Below are 12,235 nucleotides of genomic sequence, written 5' to 3'. Positions count from 1 at the left end.
AAAACAGAACTTGACTTGCCATGAAATCAAGTAATATTGATTATGAAACTGCGATAACAAGCTATTTGTGTACTGAAAATTATTAAAACTCGATGAAATTGCAGATCAATGTATCATTGGCCGTGGGAGGTAGAGAAAAGAGCTAGATATTGGAAGAAATATAAAATGGAGTCTTGATTTGGGATTTTGAAAATACTGTGTCAGAAGAATTTGAAGTTTTTGTTTGTTGTGTTTTACGAAGTTTGATAATATTCTTCATTGCTTCCTGATTATATCTATCCATCGAATTACAACGCATTACTAATTATGTTTTCTCACTAAGTATGGACCATAGAGAAACATTAGTATAAGTAGATATCCCATGGTATAGGGAATTTTTGTCGCAACTTTTACTGTAATCTCAAGCCGATTACTGTAAATTTTTACTGTTTTGTTGGGGTGAGAGTGTATGAACGGCACAATTTGAGAGACTACCAGCGTCACACAGCTTCATGGGAAAGAACTAAGTCAACTATCGGCTTGGAATAACAGTAAAAGTTGCGACATAAACGCCCTATACCATGGGATATCTATTTATGCTATTATTTCTCTATGGTATGGACAAAGAGGAAAGAAAGCATAAGTTTATGCATAAGTTCATAGCATAAGTTTAAAGCATAAGTTTATGCTATCTTTCCTCCATGATATGAACGACTATAGAGAGGTCCACGATATAATGGCAGTGTTTGATTGACAATGGTATTGCTATCGTTGTCTATCATTCAACAAAGCGGATAGTGCTATCTCTCTCTCGCTTTGCTCTGTTGCCAGATCATTTTTTACAATGTAGAATTGATTATTAATTGACGAAATATCTCAATTTAGTTTTGAAAATTCATTATGAAATTATTGAAAAATATAATTTCTTGCTTAATAAAATATAATTGATTATATAAACGAGAATGAACCGTTAATATTACATCAATAAACCTGTATCAGCTACCGTCTGTTGAAGGCATTGACAGTGAATCGGCAACGTTTATCTCCTATCTTTCTCCACTGCCATTATAACGTGGACTTTCTCACTATACCTCCCCTACTATTCCTCTCCTTTTCTTGCACCCCCACTATATTATAGCCTGTTACTTTTTATTAGTGTTTGATATTTGTACTTAGTATTTCGATCTCATTTTGTGTATTTTTTAAATACATTTGATTCACAATCGTAAATATACGTTACTATTCGGATCACTTAACACTCCTAATACCATCTCGATTTCACCAGAAAGTGAATGAGTTGAAAATCCAGCAAAGGAGTTACATGACCATGTAATGAGCATTGGAAGCCTTTTGAGACTTATTCCGTAGCTTTTATAAATTCACTCCAATTCACCTAGCAAATAAAATAATCCAATTGAATACACCGGATATGAATACAAAGTCACGTTCACAGTCTCCCAAATACAGCTTCACTGTTCTAAGACCCGGAGAGATTTTCACTTGAAAAAGTTCAGTGAATCTTCACAGATTAATACAGCAGTAAGCCAGCGGAAATGCTCTCTCTTCTTAACAGTCATCCTTTCAATTGAAACCCTCTCTTTTCAACTATTAACGGTTATACTTCCAACTGGAGCCATCTCCTTTCAACTGGTATCCTTTCTCAACTGAAACCCTCTCCTTTCAACTGTTAACCTTTTACAACTGGAGCCCTCTCTGATTAACTGTTAACCTTTCACAACTAAAGTCCTCTCCTTTTAACTGGTATCATTTTAACTGAAGCCCTCTTCTTTCAACTAAAGCCCTGCCCCCTGTGGGTTGGAGGAGTTTTGAGTCGATCATCGTACTCAAGAGTGTGTTGAAAACCAGAATTCACCCACAGCATCCATGCTTGTCGTAGGAGGCGACTAAAATGGACCTCAAGGCAACTCCAAAAGTTGCCTTGCCTTCAAACCCCATCAGGGCAGTTTCGGAGGGGCAAAAAGAAAAACCAAGAGACCAGAGATGGGTAAAACTCCAGGCATAAATGTGGGTCAAGAGGCTGAGTCGAGGTTGACCGGGCGCCGGTGCCCTAGAGGCAGTTTGGCGTCCCCTCTCTCAGCGGAAGGACCTACAAAAAAGCCAGGAGTGGAACTCACGTAGGTTTGTGGGTGGAGAGGCCAAGACTCACCACTGCTCAAAGAAGGGCGGCCATTCAGGCGAAACTTCTTGGAAGAGGTGAGGCTTTTGACATTTCAGATTTTCGAAGGGGCAAAAATAAAAACCCAAGAGACCAGTGATGGGTAAAACTCCAGGGACAAATGTGGGTCAAGAGGCTGAGTCGAGTGTGGCCGGGTGCCGGGCGCCCTAGAGGCAGTTTGGCGTCCCCTCTCTCAGCGGAAGGACCTACAAAATGGCCAGGAGTGGAACTCACGTAGGTAACGAGGACTAATCAGTTTGAAGAGACTGCCAAGCATATCACACTGGATTGCGACAAGGATTGCAACCAGGTGATGAATGGAATGAGAGTATAGGGAATACCCCTGGTTCTTGTAAAGGGCATAGGTATTGGTTAGCCTAACTAACATACTACTTGGGAACACAATAAGCTTCGGTTGACGTGTGGGATTCTTTGAACCTTTGGATCATTGAATTCGTCCCTTCAAAAACAATTAACAATTAACTAAAGCCCTCTCCTATCAACTGTTATCCTTTTCAACTGAATCCTCTCTTTCAACTGTTATCCTTTTCAACTGAATCCTCTCTTTCAACTGGTATCCTTTTCAACTGAAGCCCTCTCCTTTTAACTGTTATCCTTTCCAACTGAATCCCTCGCTTTTCAACTAGTTTCCTTTCTCAACTGGAGCCCTCTCCTTTCAACTGTTAACCTTTTACAACTGGAGCCCTCTCTGATTAACTGTTAACCTTTCACAACTAAAGTCCTCTCCTTTTAACTGGTATCATTTTAACTGAAGCCCTCTTCTTTCAACTAAAGCCCTGCCCCCTGTGGGTTGGAGGAGTTTTGAGTCGATCATCGTACTCAAGAGTGTGTTGAAAACCAGAATTCACCCACAGTATCCATGCTTGTCGTAGGAGGCGACTAAAATGGACCTCAAGGCAACTTCAGAAGTTGCCTTGCCTTCAAACCCACGGGATCTAACCCATCAGGGCAGTTTCGGAGGGGCAAAAAGAAAAACCCAAGAGACCAGAGATGGGTAAAACTCCAGGCATAAATGTGGGTCAAGAGGCTGAGTCGAGGTTGACCGGGCGCCGGTGCCCTAGAGGCAGTTTGGCGTCCCCTCTCTCAGCGGAAGGACCTACAAAAAAGCCAGGAGTGGAACTCACGTAGGTTTGTGGGTGGAGAGGCCAAGACTCACCACTGCTCAAAGAAGGGCGGCCATTCAGGCGAAACTTCTTGGAAGAGGTGAGGCTTTTGACATTTCAGATTTTCGAAGGGGCAAAAATAAAAACCCAAGAGACCAGTGATGGGTAAAACTCCAGGGACAAATGTGGGTCAAGAGGCTGAGTCGAGTGTGGCCGGGTGCCGGGCGCCCTAGAGGCAGTTTGGCGTCCCCTCTCTCAGCGGAAGGACCTACAAAATGGCCAGGAGTGGAACTCACGTAGGTAACGAGGACTAATCAGTTTGAAGAGACTGCCAAGCATATCACACTGGATTGCGACAAGGATTGCAACCAGGTGATGAATGGAATGTGAGTATAGGGAAAAACCCCTGGTTCTTGTAAAGGACACAGGTATTGGTTTGCCTAACTAACATACTACTTGGGAACACAATAAGCTTCGGTTGACGTGTGGGATTCTTTGAACCTTTGGATCATTGAATTCGTCCCTTCAAAAACAATAAACAATTAACAATTAACTAAAGCCCTCTCCTATCAACTGTTATCCTTCCTCAACTGTGGACCTCTCTTTCAACTGGTATTCTTTCAAACTAATATACTTTCTCAACTGAATCCCTCTCTTTTTAACTGTTAACCTCTATCAAGTAAATCCCTCTCTCTCAACTTTTATCCTTCCTCAACTGATGCCCTTTGCTTTTAACTGTTTTCCTTTTCAACTGAATCCCTCTATTTCAACTAGTTTCCTATCTTAACTGGAGCCCTCTCCTTTCAACTGTTATCCTTTTCAACTGAATCCCTCACTTTTAAACTAGTTTCCTCTCTCAACTGGAGCCCTCTCCTTTCAACTGTTATCCTTTCCAACTGAATCTATCGCTTTTAAACTAGTTTCCTTTCTCAACTGGAGCCCTCTCCTTTCAACTGTTATCCTTTCAACTGAATCCCTCGCTTTCATACTAGTTTCCTATCTTAACTGGAGTCCTCTCCTTTCAACTGTTATCCTTTTCAACTGAATCCCTCGCTTTTCAACTAGTTTCCTTTCTCAACTGAAGCCCTCTCCTTTTAACTGTTATCCTTTCCAACTGAATCCCTCGCTTTTAGACTAGTCTCCTATCTTAACAGGAGCCCTCTCCTTTCAACTGTTATCCTTTTCAACTAAATCCCTCACTTTTAGACTAGTTTCCTATCTTAACTGGAGCCCTCTCCTTTCAACTGTTATCCTTTTCAACTGAATCCCTCGCTTTTAAAATAGTTTCCTTTTTCAACTGAAGCCCTCTTTTTACAACTGTTCTACTTTCAACTGAATCCCTCTCTTTCAACTGGTATCCTTTTCAACTGAATCCCTCTCTTTCAACTGTTTTCCTTTCAACTGAATCCCTCTCTTTCAACTGGAATCCTTCTCAACTGAATCCCTCTCTTTCAACTGTTATCCTTTTCAACTGAATCCCTCGCTTTTAAACTAGTTTCCTTTCTCAACTGGAGCCCTCTCCTTCCAACTGTTATCCTTTTCAACTAAATCCCTCACTTTTAGACTAGTTTCCTATCTTAACTGGAGCCCTCTTCTTTCAACTGTTATCCTTTTCAACTGAATCCCTCGCTTTTAAACTAGTTTCCTTTTTCAACTGAAGCCCTCTTTTTACAACTGTTCTCCTTTCAACTGAATCCCTCTCTTTCAACTGGTATCCTTTTCAACTGAATCCCTCTCTTTCAACTGTTTTCCTTTCAACTGAATCCCTCTCTTTCAACTGGAATCCTTCTCAACTGAATCCCTCTCTTTCAACTGGTATCCTTTTCAACTGAATCCCTCTCTTTCAACTGGTATCCTTTTCAACTGAATCCCTCTCTTTCAACTGTTTTCCTTTCAACTGAATCCCTCTCTTTCAACTGGAATCCTTCTCAACTGAATCCCTCTCTTTCAACTGTTATCCTTTTCAACTGAATCCCTCGCTTTTAAACTAGTTTCCTTTCTCAACTGGAGCCCTCTCCTTCCAACTGTTTTCCTTTCAACTGAATCCCTCTCTTTCAACTGGTGTCCTCTCTCAATTAAAGCCCTCTTCTTTCAACTGTTATGCTTCCACTTCATTGGAGACCTGTGCTCGCCAGCACCGTTCTAAAACTGAAGCGATAACTGAAGCTGTTATAATCACTTTGGCCAGCAAATCCGAGTCTGCTCTCTTTTCATTTAACCGTGGAAGAGCTCTCCAAAACACGCCGTTGAGTGCCTTCTCCAGATTCACTACATTTTGTCAGTATTTCCCATTTAAAACGTCGATACTTGTCATTCTCACAATACTGTTAAGAGTCGAGAGCAAGTACCTCTGTGAGATTCACTCTGAACTGTCAGAGTTTTAAATGGATCACATCAATACCCGCAATTGAAACAATGCTGTCAAGAGTCGAGGGCAAGTGCCTTGGTGAGTTCACTTCAAACTGTCAGCGTTTCCCATTTATTTCATCAATAATTGACATTCAAACCAATACTGCTCAGAGTCGCGACCGAACGCCTCGCTTTTAATTTCCGCTAGCGCGCCCGCACTCACACGATCGCGGTAGCAAATGTTTCGCACTCACACGATCGCGTGAACGCGGTTGCAAATGTTTCGTGTGTCCTCTCTCTTTTGCACAGCTTTCCGTTCCGATTTCCCCTTTATTAAAAATATCAACTGATGTTCAGCGAAAGGAATCGGCGCACTTGTGTTATTAAATTGCCATTAGCGGTTATCGCGGCATGTGCTGGGAGATCATTGGAAATTGAAAAATGGTGATCAACTTAGTGACTGAGTCGTTTAGTCGCTTGATACAGTTACTGATGAAACTGTCGATTGAACGGGATTTTTTCATAGTGGGAGAGTTCGGAGCCCACTTAAAGCTGTGGGACCTCTCATCTCCCATCATCATTAGCCTTCTTCTTCGTCTTCTTCTTATTCTTCTTTTCTTCTTCTTCTTCTTCTCTTCTTCTTCTTCTTCTTCTTCTTCTTCTTCTTCTTCTTCTTCTTCTTCTTCTTTTTTCTCTCTTTTTCTGTTTCTTCTTCAAGTACCTTCTCCCTCCCGGAGGTTTGCTATCATCATTGCATCAATTCTCACCTTGTTCACATTTCTTCTAGATTCTTGAATTTTCTGTTTTCAGATGAATCCCTATTGAATCCTGATCAATTGGGATATGAAATGAATAGTTGGGTATTCTTGAAGAATTTCGTGGTTGTTATTTTTTTGTCTAAATAACATCTTGGAAATAAAATAATTGATAATTCTAGTTCTGAATGAAAATTCTTTGATGCAAAATATTGATTTGATTTTTTTCTTGATAATGTAAAGCCTGCTATTCCTTCCCTCTCCCCTATCAAATTGCTCGGCCGATTTTCATTACTCACATGTTTGAACATTTTAAAGTAATTCATATTGGATTTCTTACTATTTTTCATATGAAATATAATGTACCGTTATGGAAATTTTGCGTTTTTTTCTCCTATAACATTACTTTCTGCAATGTTACATTTAGTTCAAGATATTGTCTGATATTGACGATTTAGTTTTCTTTCCATGATGTTAATCGTTTTTGGGAGAATTCCGTCTCAGTAAAAATGATCCTCTCTTTTGGTCTATCAATGATGAAGATGATGAAACTCATGAGACTCTAATATTGAAGATAGGAGAGGATTATGATAAGGAAAGGAAGAAGAAAAGAGAGGGAATTGAATTGAATAATTGCCTCTATTTTAAGGGCAAAGTTAGGGCTCCAGGTCGTCTCTGCCATACTAAAATTCAAAAAAGAGAGAGAGAGAGAGACAGAGGAAATGAAAGAAAATATTGCAGAAGATAACGCTAATATTGGTAACCACTATCAGTTTGTCATCAATATGAGATAGAACAGTTGAACTGTTGCCCCTAGCGTTGTAATAGCAATTGCGGTTTCAAAGTCCCATTCGCATGAAATTCAAAATATAGAGGTATCACATTTGTCTCAACTGTTATGCTTCCACTTCATTGGAGACCTGTGCTCGCAAGCACCGTTCTAAAACTGAAGCGATAACTGAAGCTGTTATAATCACTTTGGCCAGCAAATCCGAGTCTGCTCTCTTTTCATTTAACCGTGGAAGAGCTCTCCAAAACACGCCGTTGAGTGCCTTCTCCAGATTCACTACATTTTGTCAGTATTTCCCATTTAAAACGTCGATACTTGTCATTCTCACAATACTGTTAAGAGTCGAGAGCAAGTACCTCTGTGAGATTCACTCTGAACTGTCAGAGTTTTAAATGGATCACATCAATACCCGCAATTGAAACAATGCTGTCAAGAGTCGAGGGCAAGTGCCTTGGTGAGTTCACTTCAAACTGTCAGCGTTTCCCATTTATTTCATCAATAATTGACATTCAAACCAATACTGCTCAGAGTCGCGACCGAACGCCTCGCTTTTAATTTCCGCTAGCGCGCCCGCACTCACACGATCGCGGTAGCAAATGTTTCGCACTCACACGATCGCGTGAACGCGGTTGCAAATGTTTCGTGTGTCCTCTCTCTTTTGCACAGCTTTCCGTTCCGATTTCCCCTTTATTAAAAATATCAACTGATGTTCAGCGAAAGGAATCGGCGCACTTGTGTTATTAAATTGCCATTAGCGGTTATCGCGGCATGTGCTGGGAGATCATTGGAATTGAAAAATGGTGATCAACTTAGTGACTGAGTCGTTTAGTCGCTTGATACAGTTACTGATGAAACTGTCGATTGAACGGGATTTTTTCATAGTGGGAGAGTTCGGAGCCCACTTAAAGCTGTGGGACCTCTCATCTCCCATCATCATTAGCCTTCTTCTTCGTCTTCTTCTTATTCTTCTTTTCTCTTCTTCTTCTTCTTCTCTTCTTCTTCTTCTTCTTCTTCTTCTTCTTCTTTTTTCTCTCTTTTTCTGTTCTTCTTCAAGTACCTTCTCCCTCCCGGAGGTTTGCTATCATCATTGCATCAATTCTCACCTTGTTCACATTTCTTCTAGATTCTTGAATTTTCTGTTTTCAGATGAATCCCTATTGAATCCTGATCAATTGGGATATGAAATGAATAGTTGGGTATTCTTGAAGAATTTCGTGGTTGTTATTTTTTGTCTAAATAACATCTTGGAAATAAAATAATTGATAATTCTAGTTCTGAATGAAAATTCTTTGATGCAAAATATTGATTTGATTTTTTTCTTGATAATGTAAAGCCTGCTATTCCTTCCCTCTCCCCTATCAAATTGCTCGCCGATTTTCATTACTCACATGTTGAACATTTTAAAGTAATTCATATGGATTTCTTACTATTTTTCATATGAAATATAATGTACCGTTATGGAAATTTTGCGTTTTTTTCTCCTATAACATTACTTTCTGCAATGTTACATTTAGTTCAAGATATTGTCTGATATTGACGATTTAGTTTTCTTTCCATGATGTTAATCGTTTTTGGGAGAATTCCGTCTCAGTAAAAATGATCCTCTCTTTTGGTCTATCAATGATGAAGATGATGAAACTCATGAGACTCTAATATTGAAGATAGGAGAGGATTATGATAAGGAAAGGAAGAAGAAAAGAGAGGGAATTGAATTGAATAATTGCCTCTATTTTAAGGGCAAAGTTAGGGCTCCAGGTCGTCTCTGCCATACTAAAATTCAAAAAAGAGAGAGAGAGACAGAGGAAATGAAAGAAAATATTGCAGAAGATAACGCTAATATTGGTAACCACTATCAGTTTGTCATCAATATGAGATAGAACAGTTGAACTGTTGCCCCTAGCGTTGTAATAGCAATTGCGGTTTCAAAGTCCCATTCGCATGAAATTCAAAATATAGAGGTATCACATTTGTCTCAATTTTTATGCTGCATCTTTTGGTAGAAAATGTAGAATGGATTCAAAATAATTGAATAGTATCTGGTTAAAAAATGAAAAAAACATGCTTCCAGAAATTCGATAATAACTCGACATTGTTGTCAGAGATATTTCTATGTTTTCCAGAATGGAATAGAAATCCAATTATCTGTATTTCGATGTATATCTGCAAAATATGTTGATAAAATATTTCGCTTTTAATAAATTTTGTTGAATAGTCGATGCAGTGGAATAATTTCCAATACTCATGTGTATCTATTCTCATTCTACATACTAAAGGATGATATCAATATCATTCTCATGATGAAATTATTCATTATCAAATCTCCTACAGTCAAACAAATCTAAGTGTTTTCTCCATTTTGGTTTATCGTATTAATCAGATACGCGATGTCTGTTAACATATCACATCATAGCACAGAATAGAAATTTATCCTACAACTAAAACCTATATAGTTTTCCATGTAGTGGTGGAGATAACGGTGATATGAATATATGTATTGATATAATTATTATTTAACTAAAATCCTAATTAAATGCTGTAAATCACCCCGAAGATCTCTGCTATTGCAAGATTACAAACTGCAATTACAAAAATTATTTGCCAGCCCGGGAATTTTGGATAGTAGTTCTCATCGAATTTCCATCTAGCTGTTAACCCTGTTGTCTATGTCTGCAGTAGCAGAAGTCTTCGGGGTGATTTACAGCATTTAATTGGGATTATCGTTGAATAATAATTATACATTAATTGGCATTTGGATAAATGCAATCTCCATTCATTCCATAATGTATTGAATTAAAAATCTTGAAATTATGATAATTACTTGTTCAAAGAGAAAGTAATGGATGAGTTATTGTTCTCAAATCTTAAACAGTTATCAATCACTCGTATTTTGTCAGTTGAATAGTTGAGAAAATTGACTTTATAAGCCTTCATATGAACATCTATTCATTCGTTTGTTCAATTGGCTGATTTATTACAAACCTACAATAATTTATCATGAATTTTATTGATTATTGTTTATTATTTTTGAAGGGACGGATTCAAAGATCCAAAGGTTCTAAGAACCCCACACGTCAATCGAAGCTTATTGAGTTCCCAAGTAGTATGTTATTCAGGCAAATCAATACCTATGTCCTCTACAAGAACCAGGAGTTTTTCCCTATACTAACATTCCATTCATCACCTGGTTGCAATCCTTGTCGCAATCCAGTGTGATATGCTTGGCAGTCTCTTCAGACTGATTAGTCCTCGTGACCTACGTGAGTTCTACTCCTGGCCTTCTTAGTAGGTCCTTCCGCTGAGAGAGGGGACGCCAAACTGTTTCTAGGGCGCCCAGCGCCCGGCCAACCTCGACTCAGCCTCTTGACCCACATTTGTGCCTGAAGTTTCACCCATCTCTGGTCTCTTGGGTTTTTCTTTTTGCCCCTCCGAAACTGTCCTGATGGGGCAGATCCCGTGGGTTTGAAGGCAAGGCAACCTCTGCAGTTGCCTTGAGGTCTATTTTAGTCGCCTCCTACGACAAGCATGAATACTGTGGGTGAATTCTGGTTATCAACACATTCTTGAGTACGATGATCGACTCAAAGCTCCCCCAACCCACAGGGGGCATTCTCTTAAATGTTATAGATGATTTACCGTTCTTCTTGTCTAGAGAATTTATTGGATTACAACTTACATGCAATCGATTTCGTTAGGTCTAAAGAGCTTCATGTTGATGAAGCAATCAGTTTTGTTAATATATATGTTGATATATTATATACATCGAAGCTACTGATAATTTGAGCATAAATTAGAACAAACTAATTCTATATGAAATTATCATGATAATTTGCAATTATTTGAATAGTCCTCGAACGAATACTCTATAACAATTATTATTATTGTAAAACGAACAAAAAGCATTCTAAGACACGAATGAATCTCATGAGAAAATTAAAGAGAGACGTTTTATTAATAATTAAGTTACTGGAACATTGACTCACCTAAACGATGCATTGACTTTGCTGCCGAGGGTGGCAGTTGACGTCCAGTTGAAAGTGAAATATTTGGGACTGCTCCAATCATTCAGAGTTCCATGAGCCAAATGCGCAGACGCGTACCCCTCGGTCAGACTGTAATCCCTCACGTCTTCACTCATTCTCATCCTCACTGCAAAAAAATATGATAAAATTAGTCTTTATGTTCAATTTAATGTTTATCGAATTTATTTTTACACAATATGCACAATAATATATCAAATCCAATAGTTCTCTTTTGTTGTAACTCTTTCCCATTCTCAAATGAGATGAGATTATTTTAATTTTACAGAAATTGTTGAGTGCGCTAAAATCATAATCTAAAACTTCACAAATAGGCTATTATTCTACAAGTATCTGATCTGCTAATATTAGTTTCTTCATGACTGGAATATACTCCTACAACTATCCTCATAATAATTAATAATTAAACAACAACAGCTGTTGTTTTAAAAGTAAGTGTTAGTTTCTTTTTAAGTTTAAAAATTAATATCGAGGCACCGAGCTTCACTCGTGATTTTTATTTATTGATAAACAGAACACAATTCTCTAAAATGATCGTGTTCATATTCCACAGCTGGCTATACGTCAGCTTATGAATTTCGAGGATGCGATATTTTGATTTTTCACATCCTCACTAGCTCTCTCACCTTTTTACTATCCACAGCTGTTTCAGCCAAGGATAAATTATCCTTTTAATGTCGTTCAGCGAGTTTTCCCAAGGATGTGACCTAGTGCAATCGAATACTCATATCATAAACCTACTATTTCCCAAATTTCGTGGAAATCGTTAGAGCAGTTTTCGAGATCCGTTGTCCATAAATAACCAGATATATAAATACAGAAATTGCTCGCTTAATATGATAGGATTAATACAATATTTATCAGTAATCAGTGATGATTTAGTGAGGTATTCTTATCCAATTTGGTTCCCATCTTTCCTAAATTCTGAATTCCTAGTTTATATATAATTTATTTTGAACTCAAAATTGCACAAAAATCATGATGTGCAAACATAACCTTTTTTGGACAATATCTATCTAAATTTG

At 38.4% G+C, this 12,235-nt stretch overlaps 1 protein-coding gene across 1 annotated transcript in view; it reads right to left on the bottom strand.

The window, feature by feature from the left end:
* LOC111055403 overlaps positions 1–11,315 on the bottom strand; it is a 273,287-nt gene extending 261,972 nt beyond the window's left edge. The window contains exon 1 of the mRNA XM_039429382.1: positions 11,154–11,315. Coding sequence (XP_039285316.1) covers positions 11,154–11,314 — 161 coding nt within the window. The 5' untranslated portion in view covers position 11,315. The remainder of the gene's footprint in view (positions 1–11,153) is intronic.
* Positions 11,316–12,235: the final 920 nt, after the last annotated feature.

Source organism: Nilaparvata lugens, chromosome 5 (genome assembly GCF_014356525.2).
Source record: "Nilaparvata lugens isolate BPH chromosome 5, ASM1435652v1, whole genome shotgun sequence".
Classification (NCBI taxonomy): Eukaryota; Metazoa; Arthropoda; class Insecta; order Hemiptera; family Delphacidae; genus Nilaparvata; species Nilaparvata lugens.
Note: the sequence above shows the minus strand (reverse complement) of the source record. Positions and strands in the feature narration are given on the sequence as shown.